The 21505-nt window shown below is 36.9% G+C and overlaps 1 protein-coding gene across 9 annotated transcripts in view; it reads right to left on the bottom strand.

Annotated features, from left to right (window-relative positions):
* Positions 1 to 21505, bottom strand: part of NEK1 (NIMA related kinase 1) — a 225673-nt gene that overhangs the window by 185072 nt on the left and 19096 nt on the right. For all 9 annotated transcript variants that reach the window (XR_004343522.1, XM_030312772.1, XM_030312764.1 and 6 more), the window contains 4 exons: positions 12851 to 12948; positions 4786 to 4869; positions 1833 to 1900; positions 1630 to 1716 (listed from right to left, as the gene is read on the bottom strand). Coding sequence is in view for 8 of the 9 variants with exons in the window: in XM_030312772.1 (XP_030168632.1) it covers positions 1630 to 1716; positions 1833 to 1900; positions 4786 to 4869; positions 12851 to 12948 (337 nt within the window). In the remaining variant the exon portion in view is untranslated. The remainder of the gene's footprint in view (positions 1 to 1629; positions 1717 to 1832; positions 1901 to 4785; positions 4870 to 12850; positions 12949 to 21505) is intronic.

The following is a 21505-nucleotide window of genomic DNA, read 5'->3' as shown; positions in this document are numbered from 1 at the left end:
AGCCCAGTGTCGGGCTCTGTGCTGACAGTGCTCTGTGCTCAGAGCCTGGAGCCTGCTTCAGATTCTGTGTCTCTGTCTCTCTCTCTCCCATTCCCACGCTCACACTCTGTCTCTCAAAAATAAATAAAGTGTTTAAAAAAAATTTTTTTTTAATTCACCAAAGGATTAAATACATTCCTAATTTAAAGATAAAGACTGATATTTTTCACAGTTGACTTATTCATAAGATACAGAAATAGCATTAAAGTCTAAAATCACTTCAGTTCAGGGCACATGCGTGGGTCAGCTGGTTAAGTATCCAGCTTCTCATTTTGGCTCAGGTCATGATGTCACAGTTCATGAGTTCAAGCCCTGCTTTGGGCTCCATGCTGAGAGCAGAGGAGCCTGCTTGGGATTCTCTCTCTCCCCTACTCTCTGCCCCTCCCTCACTCCCTCTCTCTCAAAATAAATACATAAACTTAAAAAAATTACTTTAGCTCAAAGAAAATGCTAGTATCATTAAGAATATACACTAAATAATACTTTCCATGAACTAGACTGATTATTGTAATTTCATTTAAAAAATACATTAATGTTCTCAGTCTCAAGTGCTCAGGTTTCAAACATAGCTTCCTTCCCACTCAAAAAAAGGAGCTATCGCTTTCTTCCTTTTAACTTCTGTGAGTGCTTTCAAAGTTTTTTTTAGTTTATTTACTTATTATTTTGAGAGAGAAAGAGCATGCATGCACACAAACAAGCATGGAACTCAAAGCAGGACCTGAACTCACGAACTGTGACATCGTGACCTGAGCCAAAATCAGAAGTTGGATGCTTAACCAACTGAGCCGTGCCCTGAGCTTAAGTAATTTTAGATTTTAATGCTATTTCTGTCAGTGCAGAGCCCGAACCCAGGCTCAAACTCATGAACCACGAAATCATGTCCTGAGCCAAAGTCAGTCACTTAAGTGACTGAGCCACCCAAGTACCCCTGCTTTCAAATTTAAGACCAATATTTCTTGGCTAGTATATTTCAGTTAGAAAGAAAATAAATGGTAAATAGAATTCAGCAGCAGAATTCTTCATCCCAGTCACATGTTCTACAATCTGTTAGCCATAGTACAACTCAATGATTAGGGATTTGGGCTTGGGAGCCAGATGCCTGGGACTTGCAAGTTGCTTTCCCTCTCTCTCTCTGCATTTGGCTTCCTTACAAGGAAAAGGAGGAATAATTAATGCTTACAACTCACTAGATTATTGTGAAGAGTAAAGGAGTCAATACATAGAAAGCATTCAAACCAGTGCCGGGCATATAATTTGTTCAATAAATATTAACTATTAGATATTTCAATAGGAAGTGCTATTACAAAGACCAAAGTAAATACTCTATTTCCAATTATAACTTAAACAATAAGGTGACACTTTCTATAGTTCCTTTAGAAAGACAGTGAAATAACTTATTTGCAATCCCCCCTCATTGTATAGTAAAAAAATGGGTGTACGCGTGTGTGTGTGTATGTATATACATATATACTTACATATATATTTTTATAAGCATTAATGATTTTGCAATAATATCCTGAGGTCAGTAAATACAGCACAAGAGAAAGATTTAAAGGGAATATATCATGTAATGAATATCATTTTAAATACCTTTTATTATTGTAAGGTTTGTTTTCACAGATTTCAGGTGACAAGTAGTATGGGGTCCCTATGCAAGTTCGAGCCAGTTCCACAGTACTACAACAAAAAAAAAAATATTGGAGAAGGTTAAGATACTAAAATATATTATAAATGAAAACATATACACCACCATGGACATTTTATCAAAACAAAGTTTAAAATTAGTATGTTACCTATTAAGTACTCTAGCGATTCCAAAATCTCCAAGTTGTATTGTCCCATCTTTGGTTAAAAATATGTTCTGTTTAAGAGATATAAAAAACCAGAAATATTGTTACAGTCCAGTCCTGACAACTCTTTACACAAAAACAAATCTAGTTTAAAAAAAGCTGGGAGGTGCCTGGGTGGCTCAGTCGGTTAAGCATCCAAATTCAGCTCACGTCATGATCTCATGGTTTGTGAGTTTGAGCCCCACAATGGGCTCTCTGCTATCAGCATGGAAGCCCACTCAGATCCTCTATCTCCCTCTCTCTGCCCCTCCCCTGCGCTCACATGCTCGCTCTCTCTCTCAAAAATAAACATTTTTTTGAATTTTTTTAGTGTTTATTTTTGAAGGAGAGAGAGACACACACAGAATCCGAAACAGGCTCCAGGCTCTGAGCTGTCAGCACAAAGCCCAACGCAGGGCTTGAACTCATGAACCGTGAGATCATGATCTGAGCCGAAGTCGGACACAACCAACTGAGCCACCAACCAGGCGCCCCATAAAGAAACGTTTTTTAAAAAGCTGGAATAACTGGATATCCACATACAAAAGAATGAATGTAGGTCCTTATACCATACACAAAAATTAACTCAAAATGGATTCCTAAATATAAGAACTGAAACTATACGACTGCTAGAGGAATATATGGGAGTATGTCTTTGTGTTATTGGGTTGGGCAATGGTTTCTTAAATATAACACCAAAAGCACAAGCAAAGAAGAGAATATAAAGTGGACTTCACCAAAATTAAAAACTTTTGTTCAAAGAACACTATATCAAAAATGAACAGACAACCCACACAACTGGAGAAAATATTTGCAAATCATGTATCCAGAATAAAGAACTCTTACAATTCATTAGCAACAAAAGACAACCCACTTACAATACACAAAGTCACATATTATGATTCCATTTATATAAAATGTCCAGAAACAGGCAAATCCATTGAGAAAGAAAGTAAATTAGTGGTTTCCAGAGTCTAGGTAGAGAGGGAATGGAAAGTGATTGCTAATGGTACAGGGTTTATTTTTGAAGTTATAAAAAAATGTTCTAGAATTAGAGAATGGTAATGGTTTCAAAAACTCTGTGAATATACTAAAAATCACTGAACAATACATTTCCAGTGGGTGAATATTAAGGTATTTGAAATATATCTCAATATAACTTCAAATAAATGAACCCAGACTCCCCCACTAAAAAAAAAAATGCCTAAAAATTCCAATTAGCCTAAATATAACAAAAGAATCTTAAAATTTTCCAATAATTTACCCAATTAATTTGGGTAATATATAACCCCATAAATATATAACCCCAATGCTCTATCAAACCGTAAAGGCAGGAGTTTGTGGCACATAAATTAAACTCCACATCATTTAGGAGACTTGACTCAGACACATGTTCACAGTCAAAGATGACACAAAGCAGGGATGAGGGGGATGGAGTAAAATGGGGTGAAATTGGGATTAGGTGGCAGAGAGTTGGGGGACAGGAAGGATGAGGTATGAAGCTCCCATCACAGATCCTTCTCTTCCTACTACACATCCGGAGGCAATCAGGCTATACGAGAGGCTACAGGTGTAAGAAGGTAAGACAAACACATGGCCTTGACACCAGGAGACAAATACCCTCTGATCTACCTAGTCTGAGGACTGAGAAAGCCCAGTGGGGCATCCATGAAAGAAACTCTATGCACAGATGAGTGAGCTATGGGGACAAAACATCTCTCACAAAGAGTTTCCAAAAAAAAAAAGCCAATAAAATAATCAGAACAAGAATTCACTCCAGACAGAATTAATTCTATAAAAGTGACAAAAACTTTAAAATAAGTATGTTTAGCTAAGAGAGGGGTGCCTGGATGGCTCAGTCATTAGGGCACGTGACTCTTGATCTTAGGGTTGTAAGTTTGAGCCCCGTGTTGGGTATAGAGATTACTTAAAAATAAAATCTTTAAAAAACAAAAAGAAAGAAAATTGCAAAGAGATAAATGAAAGAAATCCGTTTAAAAAGAACAAGACATTATGAAATAAAAACCAATCAGATTAAGAACAGAGGTATATGAAAAACCATTTAGAAATCTTGGAGAAAAAAAAATAGTCACTATAAAAAGTAAATAGATATGTATCAGTTTACACAAAATTAAAAAAGGATTTGGGTAACTTGAAAGTAGGCTGAGAAATTCACCTAGAAGGCAACTGAGAGACAAAGAAATAAAATGTGAAAGAACAAATAAGGTACTTGGAAGGGCTAGATTAAGAAGCTACAACATAGGTCTAGAAACATAATTCAGAAGACCATGAAGGTAATGATAGAGAAATAATATCTGAAAAAATTCTGCTAAACATTTTGCAGAACATTTCTAGGTGAATATACATTCTCAACTACACAACATAATAAAAACTGAATTTCACTAATGCACAACCCTATGAAATTTCAGAACAATGGGGACATACAGAATATCGTATAGTCATCCAAAGAGAAAAAACAGGGTAAGAAACCACTGACTAAATTCCTAAATAGCAACACTAGAGACCAAGAGACAAATGAGCAATATCTTCAAAGTTCTTTAGGAAAACAAATTTCCAGCCTAGAAGTTTATATCCAAATTATCATTAAAGTAAGAGAATGGAAAAAAGTCTTCAGGCATAAAATATCCCCCCAAAATATACCTTCCACATATTTATTTTTTGGTTTTTTTCCCATCATTATGAGAGTAAACCCAGAAGGAGGATATAGGAAGGAGGCAGGAGCTATAAAACAGAAGGCATATAAGGAGGATATCTAGTATTATAGTGAAGGGAGAACAGTGAAGAGAGAACCGATAATCCGATGCAGACTGGATCAGTTTCAAAAATTTTAGCCTATGACAACACTGGCTCCAAGTCCATATCCATTTAGAAGTTATTAGTGACAGAATAATCATACCTGTGACTTTATGTCTCGATGAAGAATTTTTCGATCATGTACATGTTTCAAGGCCAAACATATCTGCACAAACCAATCCAGAATCTAAGAGGGAAAATCAGATTTGTCATTTCTTTTAAAATTTACATCTCACAGTATTCTTTTCTTAACCAAAAAAAAAGCATTCAGGAATATCTGGGGTTGAAGGGAACTAAGTCCTTAAAAAAAGAAATTTAGTCTACAATTTTTAACTTTACTGTAATTAATGTCACTAACATTAAGTAGATATTCAAGCTGATATATTATGTGCAAGGGTCCACACTGACTTTAAAATGTAAGAGACTGCTACTGAAGCATCTCTTATAAATCAGAATATAGAAAGAAACTTCCAGAAAAGAGTGAAAAATGAAAATACTATGAGGGTAAATGACTTAATATTTAAATACATCTTTTTTCTCCATAAATAAAAATCACGAGGGGAAAAATATCAGGCTACAAATTTGGAAGACATAGCTGAGTTTTATCTCTTTCCACATTCACCATATATAAACATACTCTCTGAAGTTGGCTACTTAAAAGTACAAGGGCTTAATTTCTATCTCGTTCCTAACACCAAAAGAATTCCAAGTAGATGGCTTTTTTAAACAGGCAAAAATTAAACTATAAGATGGTAAAAGAAAATAGAGGTTGATTTTCTATAATCTTTGACTGAAGGACTTTCAAAACTGACTTAAAACCCATAAGTTACAAGAATAAAGACTGACCATGTTCACTATATAAAATTTAAAACATCTGCAGGGCAAAATATATAATCGAGTATAATAATTATTTAAGAAAATACTTGCAACATAATTGATAGATTGCTAATTCTGTAATATGCAAAAGTTCATCCAAATCACTAAGAAAAATACTGACAGTCAAAATAAGAAGTGGAGAAAAGACTAGAAAAGCAAATGATGGAGAAAAAATAAGCCAATAAATGTACACACAAAATACTAATAAAAAATTTTTTTAATAATAATACTAAATAAAACAAGACACTTTTGTAACTTGAGAAAAATAAAATAACACACAAGGTTGGCCAGAATGTGAGGAAATAAGTCTTTGCATACCTTGTTTTTGAGAAAGTTAATTATAGTCATTTGGGAAAGTATGTAAAAATTTTAAATTCACATACCATTTGAAAGAGCAATTGGAATTTCAAATTTGTCCTACAGATACAGTATCACAAATACAAAAGGATGTGTAAAAGGATGTTTATCCCAGCAATGTTCATCAAAGCAAAAAAATATAAACACCTAAATACACATTTAAATATATTGTGATATCACTGTACTAGATACACAGCCATTGAAAAGAATTAAGTACTTCCATGTTTCCTTAAAGGGGAAAAAAGAGAAATGAAGATGGGAAAAAGGGGGTGGGGACACCAGCCCTTTAAATACTATGGAAGTCACGTCAGCATGAAAGAGTGGGGCTTTCGATCAGGGGGGAGGTACAACAATGGCTGTCCACCTCCTTGTCTGCACCTCCAAGATCAGAAATTGCAAATAACAATCAGAGAACAGGGGTGCCTGGGTAGCTCAGTCAGCTGAGTGTCCAACTTTTGATTTAGGCTCTGGTCATGATCCAGGGTCATGGGACTGAACCCCACGTCAGGCTATGCACTGAGTATGGAACCTGCTTAAGATTCTTTCTCTGTCTCCCTCCGCCTCTTTCCCCGCTTGTGCAGTCTCTCTCTCTCTCTCTCTCATTAAAATAAAATAATAATGATAATAATAATAAATAATCAGAGCACAGATCCCTGACATTTGGAGGACATGGACCTTTTGCTCACCCTGGTTCCCACAAGGTGTATTCACACTGCTTCTGGAAAGTATGCAGGGCTGAATGCCTGAGTGCTGAGAGGTGCGAAATGGGTGGCAGCCACTGTTACCTAGCTAAGACCTAAAATTAACTGAAAATAAACAAAATTTATTATTTAAGCTTTCACCTAGAGGTTGCATGCCTACAATAGACTCCAGAGATCCAAAATAGTTTCGCAGGATAGATTCTGCCACTGTAATTGTTGTGTAGGTGGGGAGAGAGATTCCTCCTGCTTCCTACTCCACCATCTTCCCAGAATCCTCCCCATCTATATTTACTTTAAAATATTTTGTCCTTTGATTAAATAGGTAACCATATATTATTTTTCAGGTGCATACACTACTATTAGTAAATACACTATCAATATATTAATTAGCTCAACATTGTTGTAAGAGCAGCATGGTAAGACTTGCCAAATCAAAAAGAAGCTCAGCCTTTCCTGGGTTACATTTGTATAGGAAATTATTATTAAACAAATATTTCAGAAAATGGGAAAGTTCTAGACATTTGCCAATGACTTTGCTATCCAGATTTACACTTAAGGAAAATATTCATCAAGCCCTTATTAAATATCCCTATAGAAAATTTTATTCTAGTATTGGTTACTATAATTAATTAATCAGACTTCCAGTCTAAATCATTTTGTTAGACAGGCCTTTCTCTTCCTACTTCCAATCTAGAAATGAACAAAACCATCTCAGACTCAAGCCACCCTGCAGTCTAAAACAAAACATGAACTCTGGCCCCTATGTTTTTATGCTTCAAGGCCCAGGGCGTGGCAGGATGTAGTAGGAGTAAGATGTTTCCGTTTAACTAATTCCCATTTCAAACAGGCTAAAATATATAATGTTCTTATTTGTGCTAACAAAACATCATTCTGAAGGGTAGAAAAATGCTATTAATTAAAAAAAAAGACTTGCAAAATTCTTATTATGTAATAATTTCAGAGATGGACAAAAATACATAGAGTAGACCTCCATAATAATTTCTAGGATGACAAGATGCATAATATATAGTACACACACATACATCATTATGTACTAAGAACATTTATCCAAGTCCAGAACCAAATCCACAGACTATCAATGTATTTTATAGAATGTTACAAAACATAATAGCAAGCATTTTAAAGTTCAGTAAAGACAAATGAATAAAAATGAGCACAAGCAATGGAATGTATTAGGTACAATTCTAATAAAAAAAAATAGCATTCTATACATTAACATACATTACTATTTGACTTCACCACAACAGTGAAGTTGGCTATGTGGAATGAACATCCCTATTAATGAATGAGGAAATAAACTCAAAACAGTTAAGTCATTTGTTAACATAACAATTACCAAGCTGGTAAGTAGAACAATGACTGAAACCCAAGTTTTCTTACTCCAAGTTCTGTGCCCTATTTAGTACACTTAACTGTGGAAACAGGAGATAAGTAAAGTAAGAAACAGGACATTACCTTATTTAATAGTACTTAAATAAAATACAACCCAAGATCTCACCTGATCATATTTTCAAGTTACTGCCAACAAACCATAAGTTCCCATCTACATGGTATTATCAAACAAATGATTAGTTGTGCCAATTTATAGACACAGCTTTCCTAAGTACCCTGAGAGGACATTAGTGAAAACTGTGATCTCTGTTTTACAGTAAATTACAACCTTGTTGAAGAAATAATTCTAATGTGAAATTATTCCGACTACATTAATTAAGGGTGCATGATGCAGTAAAAATACGTGTAGAGTTGAGCGAATACCATGGAGCATTACACAGCAGGTAGAAGCAACAAATGCACAGATAGCAAAACAAATGGATCAGAAACAGTACTAGGGGAAAAACAGAACTAAATGAGGTATCACACAACAGGTACGCATTTAAAAATACAAGACAACGTGCAGAGAAAGCATTTGACAAAATACAGCATCCTTTCTTGATAAAAACCCTCAAGGAGGTAGGGATAGAAGGATCATACCTCAAGATCATAAAAGCCATGTATGAAAGACCCACTGCTAATATCATCCTCAATGGGGAAAAACTGAGAGCTTACCCCCCAAGGTCAGGAACATGACAGGGATGTCCACTCTCACCACTGTTATTCAACATGGTATTGGAAGCCTTAGCCTCAGCAATCAGACAACACAAAGGAATTAAAGGCATCCAAATCGGCCAGGAGGAAAACTTTCACTCTTTGCAGATGAAATGATACTCTATATGGAAAACCCCAAATATTCTACCAAAAATCTGTTAGAACTGATCCATGAATTCAGCAAAGTCGCAGGATATAAAATCAATTCAAAGAAATTAGTTGCATTCTTATACACCAATAATGAAAAAACAGAAAGAGAAATCAAGAAATCAATCCCATTTACAATTGCACCAAAAACCATAAAATACCTAGGAATAAACATAACCAAAGAGGTGAAAAATCTATACACTGAAAACTACAGAAAGCTAATGAAAGAAACTGAAAAAGACACACACACACAAAAATGGAAAAACATTCCATGCTCCTAGATTGGAAGAATATTGTTAAAATGTCGACACTAACCAAAGCAATCTATGAATTCAATGCAATCCCTATCAAAGTAACACTAGCATTTTTCACAGAGCCAGAACAAACAATCCTAAATTTGTATGGAACTGGAAAAGACCCTGAATAGCCAAAGCAATCTTGAAAAAGAAAACCAAAGCAGGAGGCATCACAATCCCAGACTTCAAGACATATTACAAAACTGTAATCATCAAGACAGTATGGTACTGGCACAAGAACAGACACTCGGATCAATGGAACAGAATACAGAACCCAGAAATGGACCCACAAACATATGGCCAACTAATCTTTGACAAAGCAGGAAAGAATATCCAATGGAATAAAGACAGTCTCTTCAGCAAGTGGTCCTGGGAAAACTGGACAGTGACATGCAGAAGAATGAACCTGGACCTCTTTCTTACACCATACACAAAAAGACACTCAAAATGGATGAAAGACCTAAATGTAAGATAGGAAGCCATCAAAATTCTCGACGAGAAAGCAGGCAAAAACTTCTTTGATCTTGGCCACAGCAACATCTTACTCAACACATATCCGGAGGCAAGGGAAACAGAAGCAAAAATGAACCATTGGGACCTCATCAAAATAAAAAGCTTCTGCATAGTGAAGGAAACAGTCAGCAAAACTAAAAGGCAACCAACAGAATGGGAGAAGATATCTGCAAATGACATATGAGATAATGGGTTAGTACCCAAAATGTAAAAGAACTTATCAAAGTCAACACCCAAAAAACAAATAATTCAGTGTAGATATGGGCAAAGGATATGAATAGACACTTCTCTAAAGAAGACATCTAGATGGCCAAGAGATGCATGAAAAAATGCTCAGCATCATTCATCATCAGGGAAATACTAATCAAAACCACAATGAGATCCCACCTTACACCTGTCAGAATGGCTAACATTAACAACTCAGGCAACAACAGATGTTGGTGAGGATGCAGAGAAAGAGGATCTCTTTTGCACTGCTGGTGAGAATGCAAACTGGTGCAGTCACTCTGGAGAACAGTATGGAGGCTCCTCAAAAAACTAAAAATAGAACCACCCTACGACTCAGAAACTACACTACTAGGTATTAACCCAAGGGATACAGGTGTGCTGTTTCAAAGGGGCACATGCATCCCAATGTTTATAGCAGCGCTATCAACAATAGCCAAAGTATGGAAAGAGCCCAAATGTCCATCGACAGATGAATGGATAAAGATTATATGGTGTACACACACACACACACACACACACACACACACACACACACACACAATGGAGTATTACACAGCAATCAAAAAGAATGGAATCTTGCCACTTGCAACTACGTGGATGGAACTAGAGGGTACTAGGATGGAACTAGGGGCTAAGTGAAGGCAAAGAAAGACAAATAAATGACTTCAGTCATATGAGGAATTTAAGATACTAAACAGATGAACATAAGGGAAGGGAAGTAAAAATAATACAGAAACACAGAGGGGGACAAAACATAAGAGACTCTTAAATATACAGAACAGAGGGTTGCTGGAGGGCTTGTGGGAGGGAGAGATGGGCTAAATGGATAAGGGGCTTAAGGAATCTACTCCTGAAATCATTGTTGCACTATATGCTAACTAATGTGGACGTAAATTAAACAATAAATAAATTTTTAAAAATTAAAATTAAAGAATTAAAAATATAAGACCATGATATCCACTTTGAAAAAATACAGAGAGACATTCATTACAGATACTGAAATAGCTGCCTAAAGAAACAAAAAAGCATAGGCTTTGCTGGAATGGGATATAATGTAGCTATTAAAACAAATATAATTGATCAACATGGACAAACATGTGACAATAATCAAGATAATTTTTTAACACAGCCTGTATTTTTTCCCTTGTATTATAAGTAACATTTCCCTTGCTTTCTAAATATTTTTTTAATTTGAGTATAGTTGATACACACTGTTGCATTAGCTTCAGGTGTACAACATAGTGATTTGATAAGTTTGTATGTTTACAAACGTAGCTATCATCTATCTCTATACATTGCTATTACAATATCACTGACTCTATTCCTCATGCTGTGCCTTTTATTGCAGTAACTTATTCATTCTACAACTGGAAGCCCCTATCACCCACTGCTCTTTACCCATCTTGCCAAACATCCCTCCCCTTGCCACTCCTGCCACTGCTGGCAACCAGCAGTTTGTTCTATTTATAAGTTTATAAGTTGGGTACTCAAGGTAATTGTTAAGTGACAAAAGCAAGATAGAGTATGCAATGTATAATATTCCATGTCTGAATATCTGTGTCTTGATGTATATATGTACATGTGCAAGTATGAAAAAGAAAATTTGGAAAAAGACACCTAAAAACGTAGTAATCTTCAGGGATGGAACAGTGGGCAAAGAATTATTTCCATTTCTGAACCTTTTAATAATTTTACAATTTAAGCCTGTAAACAAATATTTAATAAACTAGTTAGATACTAGTAAGTTCAAACACTAACTATACAATTTGGGACAAGCTACTTAACGTGTTAGATTTCTTATCTATTAAATAAACTACACTAATTCATGGGGGATTATAAAGTTTAAAAGAGACAAAAAATATAACATTCCTAGCACATGGCTCTCCCCATTCCCTTTTGTAAAAGCACATAATAAAAATTAAGAATGGGTGATAATGAGAACTGCAATAGAAATTTAGAGAAGGAAAAGATCACAGATTAGAGTGCTTGTGGAAAATCAAAGGAAAGGCTGGGACTTAAGCTGAACTGTAATTAAAAAAAAAGGTAGAATATTAATAATAGAGAGTTGGCAAGAAAGTATTACCAAAATAAAAGAAATAATAAATACACAGGAAAAATGAGATGTATAAACATGTGTCCTTAACACAAATAGTGCCAAACAGGGAATAAATGATCAATAAATATTTGTTAAATGAGAAGGGGTGCATATTAGAGAATACTAGAAAAAAAAATTAGATGGGGTGCCTGGATGGCTCAGTCAGTTAAGCGTCTGATTTCCCCTCAGGTCATGATCTCACAGTTTGTGAATTTGAGCCCGTCAGGCTCTGTGCTGACAGCTCAGAACCTGGAGCCTGCTTCCAATTCTGTGTCTCCCTCTCTCTCTGCTCCTTACCCACTTACGCTTTGTCTCTCAAAAATGAATAAACATTAGGAAAAAAAAAAAAAAAGACTGCTCAGGTAGGATAGGGTCATATTTTAGAGATCTCTAAGGTCAAAACAGATACTAGATTTAATGTAGTTGCCAATGCAAGGCCTCCAGAGCTAGAATTACCTGGGAAAGCCACATTGTAGGAAAATATGGTCTGGCAGCAGTAAGCCAAATTGACAGAATATAAAATAATTAGTCATAATGAATAATTAAGTTGTATACATAAATATATGCATTTATACACACACACGCAAAGGATATAAATATATTACAAATATAATAATAATATTATAGACAAGAAATGAGATGGGGAACTAATAGAAACTAATTAGAACAGATAGGGAACTAATAGAAACTAGAACAGAAATGTGACTGAGATATTAGAATTTCGATACAAAACTGTCCTAATAATTACAATTAAGCATTTGTACTTACAAATAAATACACATATAAATAAACTTCGAATTGCTTCTCAATAATCAGGAGTAAGAATCAATCTCCTACATGCTAACTCACCTGATCCTCTTGAAACAAAATGCCTTTCTGAGCATTAATTCGTTTAAACAGATCGCCTCCTTCACAGTAATCCATCACTATGTAGAGAGAACCATTTTCTACAAAATATAAACATTACATTTCATTTTTTAAAATGTATGTCAAAAGTATAGCTAAAGGTACTCAAGGGTTTACTAAAATGCAGCAATTAATTATGTTCTACTAAAAACCAGAACCATCTTCAAAAGAACTGCAGTGCAAAATCCAGTTATACAGATTGTATAATAACCTGGGTTAACCGGCAGCTCCATCATTAAAGATTTTCTACTAAGAATACAGCATCTTACTGAACAGCAGTATCCACGTTGGTCTAAACATCTCTGGAACACAGACAAAATGCAGGCAAACATACTTGCTTTCATTTAATAGATATATTTTCTTAAACATCATCTATAAAAACATGTTTTTCTACCAATTTGTCAAAGATGGATTATAACTTAGTTTCTAATTGACCATTACTTTTCAGCTTTGTTTCATCCACTTAATCAATTACTTACTAAATATCAGATGTTGCAATGAATTCTGAGGATGCAACAGTGAGTAAGATTGTACACTCTTGGAGCTTTCTTTGATTTTATTGCTCTTTTTAAAAATTGTATATAATGTGTCAACATGAAAATAGGGAATTATCTTATTCCCCTTTATGACTCAGTCCACAGGAAAAGAAATTTCTGTGATTCTACCTACGTCTAGTCTAGACAGGACTAGAGAACACTTCTCATCCTTCCCTCCATCTTTAGTCTTATGTAAGAGTATCACTATGCTTATTCTGCCCAGATTAGAGAGTAGCTGATATCACTTGTAACATTTACTAAGCTACTACTTACTAGTGAGACTACTGCAACTCAAAGAACAGTTTTCATTTCTTTTACTCTTCTGTGCTTATAGTCTTATTTCCATCAGTACTTGCATCTTGCACCTTGTGGTAGTGTTGTTACCATACCTCCTTTTGATAAACTGTTTTTAACGTGCCATGGATTGGGAACCTATATGACTGAGCTAATTAAGAATCTGTAGGGGCGCCTGGGTGGCTCAGTTGGTTAAGCGTCCGACTTCAGCTCAGGTCACAATCTCGCGGTCCATGAGTTCAAGCCCCGCATCGGGCTCTGTACTGACTGCTCAGAGCCTGGAGCCTGTTTCAGATTCTGTGTTTCCCTCTCTCTCTGACCCTCCCCCGTTCATGCTCTGTCTCAAAAATAAATAAATGTTAAAAAAAAATAATTAAAAAAAAAAAGAATCTGTATAATTCATGGGGACTTCTAAGAAATCCTGGCCTCACCTCTTCCCACGGATAGAAGTAGGTAACAGCCACATAAATGTAAATAATACAGAAAATGACTGGAAGACTGGCAGGACAGACTCTCCACAGCTAAATGTAGGGAAGAGGCCACATAGGAAGGTGAAGACGTGGTCAGGAGCTAAAAGGACCTGTGGGACTGACTAATGTGGGGAGTGGTGGGAGGATACCCATGGTTTGGAGACGGGGAAGAAACAGACCCTTACACCAGGCACAGGGAACCCTCACGGGGAAGATGAATCCCCCATAACATTTGGCACTGAAAACAATAGGGGCATAATTTCACACAATCTTACAATCAGTGGGGCTTAACACCGGAACATTAAAAATCAGCATGCTGAGCTCTAGGAAAGCAAGACAGCAACAGGATACTGTCACCACCCTTAAACAGAGACCACAACAAATAGCCCAGCAGAGATGCAAAACAGATGCAGCACTTTGAAAAATGTCTGGGGCATAAAGAAGAGTGGTTTATTAATCTCAGAGTTGTGCAAGCAGGGCAAGGATGTTGGGAGACTTCTCCAGGAGCAGAAGAATTGGCAGGCACCAGAATACTGCCCTGTCCAGCAGTGTAGGCACATGGATACTTATAAGAAACCAGTATAGTGCCAATACTCTCCACCTAGCCTGCTAATGGTGCAACCTGCCCCACATTCCACAGGCATATCCTCTCCAGCCAGGCATTATTCCAGTTATCCTCCAACAGCAGACCCATGCACACCTTGCTAACACCCTACACCCTGTACCCACATTCTCCTGTGGACCTTTACCTTTCAATATGCCTCTGGGAGAGCCCATCCAAAGAGATGCCATAAGACTGGCAGGCTGAAAGGAGCCCCAAAAGGAGCTAGCACCCCTCCAAAGTGACTCATGCTTGAGGGGCAGACAGCCAGTCCGACTGCACCCCAGCAGTGGGCTGGGAGCAGACACCTGGTCTGACTATAGGCCCTGCCCACCAATGAAAGCTTCTCAGGAGAAAACAAAGGGACAGCGCCTTGCATTTTGGTGTTACTGCATTGCTAGTAACTGCCTGGTCTGACTCAACCCAAGTCCAAGACAGCCCCAGACCAGCCCACCAACAACACAGAGTCCAAACCCTGCCTACGAGAGGCAAAGAGAGCCACTGCAGACAACTGAATTAAAGGTAAATGCCACTCAGCCACAATAGCAGAGCATATATATCACACATAGGAGACACCCCTGAAGTGCCATGTTCTGGAGAACAGGGGACATTGAATTACAGGGCACTATAAGACCTCTTTTTCATAAAGCCACTACTTTCAAGAGCCAAAAATGCAGCTGACTTTCCTAAAAAAGAAATAGACACAGAATTAGAACATATGAGGAGACAGAGGAATATGTCTCAAATGAAAGAACAGGATGAAAATCATAGCAAGAGAACTAAGAGGCATGGAAATAAGTAATATACCTAACAGAGAATTTAAAGTAATGATCATAAGGATGGGGGCGCCTGGGTGGCTCAATTGGTTGAGCATCTGACTCTTGATTTCAGATCAGGTCATGATCCCAGGGTTGTAGGATCGAGCCCTGCATCAGGCTCCACACAGAGCGTACAGCGTGCTTAAGATTCTCTCTCTCTCAATGCCCCTCTCCCCAACTTGCACGTGCATGCTCTCTAAAATATAAATTAACAAGTAAATAATAACCATAAGGATATTATTCACTGGACTTGAGAAAACAGTGGACCTCAGTGAGACTCCTAACATCGAGATAAAAAACATAAAAAAAGAATGAATCAGAGATTAAGGACTCTATAACTGAAATAAAAAATGTACTCAATGTTATAAATAGTAGACTAAAGGAAGCAGAGGAATGGATCAGCAACCAGGACAGAGGAATGGAAAGCAATCAAGCCGAAGGGGAGAGAGGAAAAATAATAAAAAATTGACTTCAGGGCACCTGGGTGGCTCAGCTGGTTAAGCATCCAACTTCAGCTCAGGTAATGATCTCATGGCTTGTGGGTTCAACCCCACGGTCAGGCTCTGTGCCAACAGCTCAGAGCCTGAAGCCCAGTTCAGATTCTTAACTCTGTCTCTCTCTGCCCCTCCCCCTGCTCACACTCTCTCTCAAAAATAAATAAACATAAAAAAAATTTTTTTTAAATAGACTTGGGAACTCAGTGACACCATCAAGGATAATTAATAATTCACATCATAGCGATCCCAGAAGAGAGAGAAAAGGAGTCAGAAAATGTATTTGAAGATAAAATAGCTGCAAACTTCCCTAATCTGGGAAAGGAAACAGAAATCCACATCCAGGAGACACAGCCCCCAACAAAATCAATGTAAGAAGGTCCACACCAAGGGGTGCCTGGGTGGCTCAGTCAGTTAAGCATCTGACTTCAGCTCAGGTCATGATCTCGTAGTTCATGAGTTCGAGCTCCACATCAGGCTCTGGGCTGACAGCTCAGAGCCTGGAGCCTGCTTTGGATTCTGTTTCCCTCTCTTCCTGCCCTTCTCTTACTGATGCTTGCGCTCTCTCCCTCTCTCTCAAAAATAAATAAACATTAAAAAAAAAGGTCCACACCAAGACAGATAGTAATTAAAACAGCAAAAAGTAGTGATAAGAAGAGAATTTTAAAAACAGCAAGAGAAGATACTTAAGTACATAAGAAACCTCATAAGGCTATCAGTTCATTTTTTCAACAGAAACTTTGCAGGCCAAAGGGAGTGGCATAATATATTCAAAGTACTGAAAGAAAAATACCCGCAGCCAAGAATACTCCATGCAGTAAGGCTATCATCAGAATAGAAGGACAGGTGAAGAGTTTCTGAGACAAACAAAAATTAAAGAAAGTCTTAACCACTAAACCAGCTCTACAAAAAATGTTAGAGGGGACTCTTTGAGTAGAAAGAAAAGACCTTAACTATGAGTAAGAAAAATGGACACGAAAAAGCAGCAAAATAAGTATATGTGTAAAAATCAGTGAAAGGTTTCACAAAATAAAAGGATGTAAAATATGACACCATATACCTAAAACGTGGGGGAGAGGGAGAGTAAAGAATGTGTTCAAACTGAAGCAACCATCAAGTTAATATAGACTGCTATATGAACAGGATTTTATATACAAACATAATAGTAACCACAAATCAAAAACCAGTAGCAGATAAGCAAAATATAAAGAGAAAGGAATCCAAGTATATTACTAAGAAAGCCAACAAACCATGAGAGAAGAGAGCAACAGAAGCAAGAAACACAGAAGAACTACAAAAACTATCATAAAACAAGTAACAAGATGGCAATAATTATATCCCTATCAATAATTATTCTGAATGTAAATGGGCTAAACACTCCAATCAAAAACACAGAGTCATGGAATGGATAAAAAAGTAAGAACCATCTATATGGTGCCTACAAGAGACTCATTTAAGACCTAAATGCACAAGCAGATTGAAAGTGAAAGGATGGAAAGCATTTATCATGCAAATGGAACTGAACAGAAAGCTGGGGTAGCAATACTTCTAATCAGACAAACTAGATTTTTAAAACAAAGAGTATAACAAGAGACAAAGAAGGACACTACATAATCATAAAGGAAATAATCCAACAAGAAAACATAACAATTGTAAATATTTATGCACTCAACATGAAAGCAACCAAACACAGAAAGCAGCTATAAAATATAAAACATAAAGGAAGTAATCAATAGTAATATAAAAATGGTAGGGGACTTTAACACTGCACTTAAATCAATGGACAGATCATCCAAAGAGAAAATAAAAATGGAAACAGTGGCTTTGAATGACACACTGGACCAGATGGATCTAATAGATATATTCAAAATATCCCATCCAAACAGCAGAATACACGTTCAAGTGCCCATAGAACACACTCCAGAAAAGATCACATATTAGGTCACAAAACATGTCTCAACAAATTCAGAAAAATCAAAATCATACGATTCATATATTCTGACTACAAACCTAAGAAACAAGAAATCAACCACAAAGAAAATATCCGGCAAGAACACAACTACATGGAGATTAAATAACAAGCTACTAAACAACGAATGGGTTAACCAAGAAATCAAAGAGGAAATCAAAAAATACATAAAGACAAATGAAATTTAGTACACAATGGTCCAATATCTTTGGGATGCAGCAAAAAACTGCTCTAAGAGGGAAGTTCAAACCAATATAGACCTACATCAAAAAGCAAAAATAATCTCAAATAAGCAACCTCACCCTACACCCAAAGGAGCTAGAAAAAAAAGGAACAAAACCTAAATACAGTAGAATGAAAGAAATAATAAAGATTAGAGCAGAAATAAATGAAATAGAAACTAAAAAAAAAAAAAAAAACAGAACAGACTAATGAAACCAGATGTTGGTATTTTGAAAGTACCAACAAAATTGATAAACCTTTAGCCAGACTCATCGAAAAAAGAGAGGGCTCAAGTAGGCAAAATCAGAAATGAAAGAAGAGAAATTAACAACCAACACCACAGAAATACAAAGGATTGTAAAAGAATATTATGAAAAATTACATGCCAACATATGGACAATCCAGAAGAAACAGAAAAATTCCTAAAACCATATAACCTCCCAAAACTGAATCAGGAAGAAACAGAAAGTTTGAACAGACCAATTACCAGTAATGAAATTGAATCAGCAATTAAAAAAAAAAACAAAAAAACAAACAAAAAAAAAAACTCCCAGCAAACAAAAGTCCAGGACCAGACAGCTTCACAGGTGAATTCTACCAAACATTTAAGGAAGAGGGAATACCTATGCTTCCAAACTATTCCAAAAATAGAAGAGGAAGGAAAACCCAGATTCATTCTATGAGGCCAGCATTACCCTGACACCAAAACCAGATAAAGACACTACAGAGGCACCTGCATGGCTCAACTGGTTGAGCTTAGGCCATGACCCCATGCTTTGGGGGTTCGAGCCCTGCATTGGGCTTTCTGACATCAGGGTGAAGCCTGCTTCAGATCCTCTGGCCCCCCCCCCCGTCTCCGCACCTCCCCTGCTCACTCTCTCAAAAATAAACCTCTTTAGAAAAAAAAAAAGAGGGGCGCCTGGGTGGCTTGGTCGGTTGGGCGTCCGACTTCGGCTCAGGTCATGATCTCATGGTCCGTGGGTTCGAGCCCCGCGTCGGGCTCTGTGCTGACAGCTCAGAGCCTGGAGCCTGTTTCAGATTCTGTGACTCCCTCTCTCTCTGCCCCTCCCCTGTTCATACTCTGTCTCTCTCTGTCTCAAAAATAAATAATAAAACATTAAAAAAAAAAAAAAAAAGACACCAAGGGGCGCCTGGGTGGCTCAGTCGGTTAAGCGGCCGACTTCGGCTCAGGTCATGATCTCGCGGTTCATGAGTTCAAGCCCCGCGTCAGGCTCTGTGCTGACAGCTCAGAGCCTGGATCCTGCTTCGGATTCTGTGTCTCCCTCTCTCTGACCCTCCCCATTCATGCTCTGTCTCAAAAATAAATAAACGTTAAAAAAATTAAAAAAAAAAACACTACAAAAAGAGAAAACTACAGGCCACTATCTCTGATGAACAAAGATACAAAAGTCCTCAACAAATATTAGCAAACTGAATCCAACAATACACTGAAAAATTATTCACCATGATCAAGTGGAATTTATACCTAGGATGCAAGAGTGGTTCGACATTTGCAAATCAAGTACTATGATATATCAACAAAGGAAAGTATAAAAACCATACAATTATTTCAATAGGTGCAGAAAAAGCATTTCACAAAGTACATCATCAATTTATGATAAAACCCTCAACAAAGCAGGTCTAGAGGGAACATACTGCAACGTAATAAAGGCCATATATGAAAGACCCACAGCTAATATAATACTCAGTGGTGAAAAATAGAGCTTTTCCCCCAAGGTCAAGAAGAAGACAAGGATGTCTACTCTCACCACTTTTATTCAACATAGTACTGGAAGTCCTAGCTACAGCAATCACACAAGATAAAGGAATAAAAGGCATCCAAATTGGTAAGGAAAACTCACTACTTGTAGACAGCAGGATCCTATACATAGAAAACCTAAAAGACCACCAAAAAACTACTAGAACTAATAAATGAATTCAAGAAGGTCATGGGATACAAAATCAATGTAGAGAAATCCATTGCATTTCTATACACTGATAATGAAATAGCAGAAAGAGAACTTAAGAAAACCATTCCATTTACAAATGCACCCAAAACAATAAAGTACCTAGGAATAAACTTAACCAAGAGGGTGAAAGACCTATACTCTGATAATTATAAAGCACTGATGAAAAAAACTTGAAGACACAAAAAAATGGAAAGATATTCCATGTTCAAGGACTGGAAGAACAAAAATTGTTAAAATGTACATACTACCCAAAACAATCTACAGATTTAATGCAATCCCTATCAAAATACCAACAGCATTTTTCACAGAATTAGAACAATCCTAAAATTTTGTATGAAACCTCAAAACATGCCAAAGGGCAAAAGCAATCTTGAAAAGAACAAAACTGGAAGTATCACAATGTCAGATTTCGAGATATACTACAAAGATGTAGCAATCAAAACAGTATGGTACTGGCACAAAAACAGACACATACATTAGTAGAAAAGAAGAGAGGGGCGCCTGGGTGGCTCAGTCAGTTAAGCGTCCGACTTCAGCTCAGGTCACGATCTCACGGTCCGTGAGTTCCAGCCCCGCGTCGGGCTCTGTGCTGACAGCTCAGAGCCTGGAGCCTGCTTCCGGTTCTGTGTCTCCCTCTCTCTCTGCCCCTCCCCTGTTCATGCTCTGTCTCTCTCTGTCTCAAAAATAAATAAACGTTAAAAAAAAATTAAAAAAAAAAAAAAAGAAAAGAAGAGAGAGCCCAGAAATAAATCCATCATTACATGGTCAATTTGTCTTTGACAAAAGAGGCAAGAATATGCAATTGGCAAAAGTCTCTTCAACAAAAGATGATGGGAAAACTGGACAGCTACATGAAAATGAATAAAACTGAACCACTTTCTTACATCATACACAAAAATACACTCAAAATGGCTTAAGGAACTAAATGTGAAACCTGAAACCATAAAAACCTTAGAAGAGAGCACAGACAGTAATTTCTCTGATACCAGCTGTAGCAACATATTTCCAGATCTGTGTCCTGATCCAAGGGAAACAAAAGCAAAAATTAATGACTGGGACTACATCAAAATTGTATTTAATGTTGCAATAAACATAGGGGTGCACAGCAAAGGAAACAATCAACAAAACTAAAAGGCAACCTTCAGAATGGGAGAAGATATTTGCAAATGACATATCTGATAAACATTATCCAAATATATATAAAGAACTTACATAACTCACCAC

The sequence above is a fragment of the Lynx canadensis genome, chromosome B1 (assembly GCF_007474595.2).
Source record: "Lynx canadensis isolate LIC74 chromosome B1, mLynCan4.pri.v2, whole genome shotgun sequence".
NCBI classification, from domain to species: Eukaryota; Metazoa; Chordata; class Mammalia; order Carnivora; family Felidae; genus Lynx; species Lynx canadensis.
The sequence above is the reverse complement of the archived record's forward strand: the minus strand, read 5'-3'. Positions and strand labels throughout refer to the sequence as shown.